This window comes from Setaria italica, chromosome IV, assembly GCF_000263155.2.
Source record: "Setaria italica strain Yugu1 chromosome IV, Setaria_italica_v2.0, whole genome shotgun sequence".
NCBI classification, from domain to species: domain Eukaryota; kingdom Viridiplantae; phylum Streptophyta; class Magnoliopsida; order Poales; family Poaceae; genus Setaria; species Setaria italica.
In genome coordinates, this window is record NC_028453.1 from 15,524,439 (window position 1) to 15,531,185 (window position 6,747).

General features: G+C 47.2%; 2 protein-coding genes across 2 annotated transcripts; one reads left to right on the top strand and one right to left on the bottom strand.

Annotated features, from left to right (window-relative positions):
* Positions 1-130: 130 nt before the first annotated feature.
* Positions 131-3,669, top strand: LOC101779859 (sodium/hydrogen exchanger 4). Its single transcript, XM_004965278.3, has 14 exons — positions 131-450; positions 568-686; positions 791-888; positions 1,118-1,177; positions 1,269-1,315; positions 1,407-1,601; positions 1,730-1,776; positions 1,857-1,923; positions 2,009-2,109; positions 2,232-2,333; positions 2,457-2,598; positions 2,721-2,783; positions 2,861-2,944; positions 3,035-3,669. Exons 1-14 carry the CDS (start codon positions 268-270, stop codon positions 3,317-3,319), a joined length of 1,593 nt encoding a protein of 530 aa, XP_004965335.1. The 5' UTR covers positions 131-267; the 3' UTR covers positions 3,320-3,669.
* A 140-nt stretch (positions 3,670-3,809) lies between these two features.
* On the bottom strand, positions 3,810-5,269 carry LOC101780275 (ADP,ATP carrier protein 1, mitochondrial-like). Its single transcript, XM_022825750.1, is given in 2 exon segments — positions 3,810-4,498; positions 4,500-5,269. Coding segments are annotated over 2 exon segments (987 nt in total). The 5' UTR covers positions 4,953-5,269; the 3' UTR covers positions 3,810-3,964.
* Between the last annotated feature and the right edge of the window lie 1,478 nt (positions 5,270-6,747).

The window sequence follows — 6,747 nt, forward strand, 5'->3', positions numbered from 1 at the left end:
GCTCATTTACGGATTTTCCGACGGCCCGAACATGCGGGCCCCGGAATGAACCACGGGAGCAGCGCCAGGATTCCCTCCCACACACGTGGCTTCTGGGATCTCGTACCACGCAGGCACCGCCGCTCCACGCGACCACACGTGCCGCCGTGACGTGCAGCGCCGTTCCCAAGGCCCCCGGCTACGCGCCAAAATCCTCCGTCGCGCAGCGGCAGCAAAAGCAGAGAGGCAAACAGAGAACATGGGCAAGACATCGAGGGAGGAGAATCCATGGCGGCGACGGCGTGGTGGGAGGCGCTGGTTGCTGCGGCGACGGTGGGAGGGACGGCGGGCAGCAGCACAACGGTGGTGTCCATCTGCGTGTTCACGGGGGTGCTGTGCCTGTGCCTCGTCGCCGGCCACCTCCTCGAAGAGAACAAGTGGGTCAACGAGTCCATCACCGCCCTCATCATCGTACGAACCAAAGCCCCACCAATTTTTTTCTCTCAATATTAATTCAGTCTCCTTTTTTTTTGTCAAGATCTATTCCTTGATTATTTGCACAAATTTTCTTCTTCTTTTTTTTGGCAGGGATGCCTCATTGGAGCGATTATTTTTCTGCTCACGAAAGGGAAGCACTCGCACATCATGCGGTTCGATGAGCAGCTCTTCTTCATCTACGTGCTTCCGCCGATAATCTTCAATGCCGGGTATGTATGTTTCCACTGCTGCAGCATTATAGTGGCCTGCCTAATTGAGGGTTTGAACTGTTTCGAATAATCCAGTGATCTGGACATGGTTTTTGTTTGTACAGGTTTCAGGTCAAGAAGAAGCAGTTCTTCCACAACTTCATGACCATCATGTCTTTCGGGGTATTCGGTGTTTTCATTTCAGTTGCAATAGTTTCCGCAGGTAGGTTTGCCGATTCTGCATTTTCTGCATATTGATCACATACAAGTCACATTTTGGCTGCCCTAAAAAGGTCACATTTTTGTTCAGAACATAACAACTAAAATTTTTTATCCCATCGAATAATTGGTGTGTGAAATTCATCATTTACCACTTTCTTAGCTGTGGTGATTTCTATTGGTACCACTTTCTCAGCTGTGGTGATTTCTTATGGCATACTTCTCGATAACAGGCTGCTACTGGCTCTTCCCGAAAGTCGGATTTGGACAACTTGATGCATCAGATTATCTAGGTTCGTCTTCCTTATTTGTGTTATTTTTAACTATCCTCCATTCCTTCTCCTTTTCGCTTCTAAATAGTACTGACCTCGCTGACAATTTCAGCTTTGGGAGCTATATTTTCTTCAACAGATACCGTGTGCACATTGCAGGTCTGCTATACGCTGCATTCTGAATTGCCACATCTTGCTAATACATGTTCCGCTTCCATCTGTTTTTAATAAGTGGAGCTCTGAAACACAGGTCATAAACCAAGATGAAACACCAAGGTTGTACAGCTTGGTGTTTGGAGAAGGAGTCGTCAATGATGCAACAGCAGTTGTTCTTTTCAATGCTATAAAGAATCTCAATATCAGTCAGCTCAAGGGCAGGGCTGTGCTAAAAGTGATATCTGATTTTCTCTATCTGTTTGCGACCAGCACTGTCCTTGGAATCTCAGTGAGGACACTATTTTCCTTCCATATCTGAATTACTCTATATACTGCAGTACCATAGAGTTTTAATTTTCCAGAATTACAGCATTCCATTTCTTTTCTCACCCTTTAATTTTTACCATAATTTATCAGATCGGTCTATCGACTGCTTATGTTCTCAAAGCTCTGTATTTGGGTAGGTGAGTAAGTTGTTAGAAATATATTTGGTTAGTGTTCACCTTCCCCTCTTATCTTTGAGATTCTTCTCCTTATTTTTCAGGCATTCAACTGACCGAGAGGTAGCCCTGATGGCTCTCATGGCTTATTTATCATACATGATGGCAGAGGTAAGATTATCCAAATATAACAACTAGTACTGCAATAAGTTCCTACACAATTTATCTGAAGATGATGCATGCACCCCATTTGCAGTTGCTAGAGCTGAGTGGAATTTTGACCGTGTTCTTTTGTGGCATTGTCATGTCCCATTATGCATGGCACAATGTGACAGCAAGCTCAAGAATCACAACAAAGTGAGATAACACTATTTCGAAATTTATGATGCTGGGTTCCATTATTTGAGGCCAATGTTTCCAGTTTCTAGGAATGCTTATGTTGTTATGAAATATTCATTGGCTGATGGATGGAAATGCAGGCATATATTTGCAACATCATCATTCATCGCAGAGACATTCATCTTTCTTTATGTTGGTATGGATGCCCTTGACATTGATAAGTGGAAGACATCGAAGGCAAGGTGAGCTACAGAGCATACAGGTCTCTGGCTTTTCTGTATCTTCTGCGGTTTGAAGTAGCTTCTATTTATTATTTCGCGTTATCTAAAATCATGTCTCAAATCATGGCTTCGTAATTTTCTCAGCTTTAAGACATCCATCAGTCTCTTTGGGATCATCATTCTGCTCGTGTTACTGGGACGAGCCGCATTTGTTTTCCCTATATCCATTTTGTCAAACAACATGAGTGGAAGTTCTGAGAGAGTGCCAATCACATTCAAGCACCAGGTAGATTTGGGACCAGCAATTCTTCATTCTTTCAGTAATTTTGGACTGAAATGCATATCTCAACATTCTCTATTGGAGCATCAATTAAATGACGTTCGAAATTCTTTGTTAATTACATCAAGTTTGTCATTTGGTGGGCTGGGCTCATGAGAGGCGCTGTTTCAATTGCACTAGCATATAATCAGGTGCTGTTTCCTACTGTGTAATTACATTATGTATACGTCCTTAGAATGTTTAATTTCTGAAACTTGCATTGTTGCAGTTCACGTTTTCGGGTGTAACATCAGATCCAGTTCATGCCACCATCATTACCAGCACAATTATTGTAGTATTTTTCACCACTCTGGTTGGTATCCTACTGAACCCGATGCTATTTGAATTCATATCAGTTCATAGTTCAAGACTTCAGAAAGCTGAAACGTCCCCATGATTTCAGGTGTTTGGCTTCCTGACTAGGCCTCTCATAAGTGCCATGCTCCCACATCACTCTGTGGCGCCATCCAGAGGCCATAGCACAGGCAGTAACTCCCCAAAGGATGACTTCACCCTGCCATTTTTCTCAACTGATGAAGACGCATCTGGCAGCGGTATCGTCTTGGAGCAAGCCAAGAGAAGCATATCTATGCTGCTGGAGAGGCCCGTCCACACAGTTCACATCTACTGGAGGAAGTTCGATGACAAGTTCATGAGGCCAATCTTCGGTGGACCACAGTCACACTGACTGTGCATGCGCAACAGAACTGGCATGCTGCGCCGCAACTGGAGTTCTAAAATCAAATGCAGAGAAAGAAGCTGCGTCCATGGTCGCGATCCCCTGTTTAGTTTCACAATAGCAAATGCAGAAGCCAAGCGTTTGGCTCGCTGCCCTGAGACTGAGAACCTGAAATTCCTGCCTTTAGAAAACTGTATCAGAGAACACGTACTCTGTTTCGCAGGCTGGCTTTGTGCTGATAAGAGCTTCTTGAATTTCTGTTGCTGATGGCACTGTAAAGTTCGTAAAAGTAATTAGTTCCGAGCAACTTCAGTCCTCTTTATTTGGAGTACTTAATTACAATCAGGCTTTTTTAGAAATTGAATTATCTTCAGCCGCACACAACCAAGTTCTTACTTCTTACAGTAAATTCAGGTTTATGGGAAAAAAATCATAAGCAAAAATCACAATCAGACATGTAAAGATAAAACCACACAATCCGAGTGAAGAATCGTAGGCAGAACGTAAGCAATCTGAAATCTGAATGCTTCTTGTTTTGAATTTTGAGCTATATATAAACATCTATCAGAACCTGTAATAAATAAAAACAACTAAAACAACCAAATGCACTTGTCGTCATCATCTTTTACTGTTTTTCGCTGAATCCCTGTGTGTCTAGGCGCCACCGGAGCCGAGCTTCTTGCCAAAGAAGAGCAGCTGCAGGTGATCGTAGCCAGCAAGCGCGCCGGCGCCGGCGATGGCGCGGAGGACGTTGGCGCCGGCGCCTTTGAACAGCGACTTGGGGTCCTCGTTCTTGATGATCTGAGCGAAGGCGTCAATGGCGCCCTTATACTTGACGGCCTCCCCCGAGGTCATCATCATCCTCCTCCGGACGGAATCAAGCGGGTACGAGGCCAGGTTCGCGCCATTGGTGATCATCCAGCCGAGCGCCAAGCTCGCGAGGAAGCTGTCCTGCAGCTTCCCCGTGAGCAGCACGGGCTTGAAGGAGTCGTACATGCCGAAGTAGAGGCCGCGGTAGACGACGATCCCGACCACCGAGACGTTGAAGCCGCGGTAGAGGCCGGCGACGCCGTCGGAGCGGAGCGTCTTGCGGTAGACGTCGGCCAGCCCCGCGAACTGCCTCTCGCCGCAACCCTTCGCCGCGCGGTAGTCGTTGGTGAGGCGCGTCCGGGCGTAGTCGAGGGAGTAAGTAGACGAAGAGCAGCGACGTGGCCCCCACGGCGCTGCCGGAGGCGACGTTCCCGGCGAACCACCGCCAGTAGCCGTCCGTGTCCCTGCGGAAGGCGAGCAGGCCCCGGAAGTAGTCCTTGAAGGCGAAGTTGAGCGCCTGCGTGGGGAAGTAGCGGGCGACGTTGGCGCCGTTGCCGCGCCACAGCGAGAGGGCGCCCTCCTCCCGGACGGTGCGGCGGAAGCAGTCGCCGATGCCTCCGTAGGGGTACCAGAGGCGGCCGGCGCGGATGAGCGCTTCCTGGTTCTGAAGAAGCATCTTGACGCGCTCGACCGGAGCCGCCACCGTCTTGGACACCGCCGACGACGCCCCGCCCAGGAGGAGGTCCGCGACGAAGCTCTTGCTCTTCTCCGCGGGCGCCGAGGCCTGGACAGCCGGCGGAGCGCTGCCGCCCGTGGCATGAGCCGTCGGCATCAAGGGGCGCCAGACGCTAGGATGCGCGTGTGCCTAGCTTCTTCTCATGGCCGCCAAGTGGTTGCTGCTTTGGGATGCGATGCTGAAGCGCGCGGGCAAGCCGCCGTTGGCCCGGTCCGCCATCACGATGGCAACCGAACTGAAAACCCCTGCCTAATAATACAGTAATGGGCCTCTGTCTTCCACTCGGAGCTTTGCAATCAGCAAATGCAGAGAGCTAGTGCTGGCTGGGGAAGGTCGCTGGCTACCGAATCAGGGTGGTCTGTTTTCTGTTCCTCCAAGCAAATTCCACCGTTGTGATGTAGAGGGTTTGATGGTCATGCGTAGACCGTCTCCCATCTGCTGCGGTGACCTGGTGGCTGAATTTTAATTTACAACAAGTGAAGAGCGGCTTGGCCACCGCCTGTTCAGGATTTCAGGGGGAAGCTTCGATCACATTTGCGGCCCCGTCTGATATTCATGCAGCTATCAGTGCCAGCTAGAGCTAGTCGACACGACTTGGCGAGTAGCCGACAAGATGACGGGAACGGGAGTGACAACGAAAAACTGACGTAATAATGCACTCATCTGCATCTGCATCTGCATCTGCATGCATGTATAAACAGCCTTCATGTCGCTTCTACTAGTTTGAAAGAACAGCCAGGCACCATGCTTGGGCGGCCCAGAGGTTGACTGAAATCAAAGAAACTCTGGATCAATGAACCAGGGACAATAGGACCATCATCACATCACCAAATGCTGCACGTCGTTGCTGCCGCCGCCACTCCAGTATTGAACCAGGACCTCATGATCTTCATCCGATGTTCCATGTTATTGCCGCTACACACGATTCAATTCCACGCTAACTGTACTGCCGTTTTAGCTCACCCTACCCAAACGTTCCCAGCCAAAAGCGCTGCGCCCCGCCAAAAGCCCAAAACCACTACGGGAAAGCTAAAAATTGCCGAGTGTATTTTTTTTGTCGAGTGTTTTTTTTCGAGCACTCGGCAAACAAGCTCTTCGCCGAGTGCCAAGCCAAAAGCACTCGGCAAAAAAAAATACACTCGGCAAATCGGGACTTTACCGAGTGTCAAATAAAAACACTCGGCAAACCCGCTTCTTTGCCGAGTGTCAAAGAAAACACTCGGCAAAGAGGGTAGTTTGCCGAGTATCACAAAAGACACTCAGCAAAGAGGGGGGTTTGCCGAGTTTTTTTTTTGACACTCGGCAAAAAAATATTTTTTTCTCTTTTCACCATGAAATTTTTTCTACTCCCCACATACAACATGTGGTACTCCATGTTAAAATTTGGTATATTTTTGGATTTTCTTTGCTATATTTATTTAATTAATTGCATTTCAAGAAAATTTTTGGTATAAGTCAAATTTGAACTGCAAGTGATTCAAATTATGGAACAAAATGAGTAGAAAAATGATATTCATGTTATTTGGCCCATTTTGAGACCTGACCCATGAAATGAAAAGAAATTTCGAACATGTTGTTCAGGAAACATGACCATGAACGTGTGGCAGTAGTATTTTTAAATTGTAAAAAAACAAGCAAAGTCTGAAAATCATGAGATTTGTCATAATGTGATGATATAATACGTGGAGGTTGTGGAAAAAAATTGAGAAAGTTTTGCACATTTCATCATGTACAATGATTACAAACCGAAGCATCTCAGAAGAAGAATAGTAACTTTGAGAGGATTCGATAAGATTTAGAGTCGAAGTGACGGTCGAGTCTGGATTGACTACAAAACTTTTTGTATAGTCAATAGAGGATATATATTGGTTCGTGTGAAAATTTGGTATTT

What these genes read in the sequence shown, in the direction of transcription:
- LOC101779859 (XM_004965278.3), top strand. Translation starts at nt 268, where the DNA reads ATGGCGGCGACGGCGTGGTGGGAGGCGCTGGTTGCTGCGGCGACGGTG. An exon ending in TGGAAGACATCGAAGGCAAG is followed by an intron (nt 2,334 to 2,456) that starts GTGAGCTACAGA and finishes TAATTTTCTCAG; the next exon opens with CTTTAAGACATCCATCAGTC. An exon ending in CAATCACATTCAAGCACCAG is followed by an intron (nt 2,599 to 2,720) that starts GTAGATTTGGGA and finishes AATTACATCAAG; the next exon opens with TTTGTCATTTGGTGGGCTGG.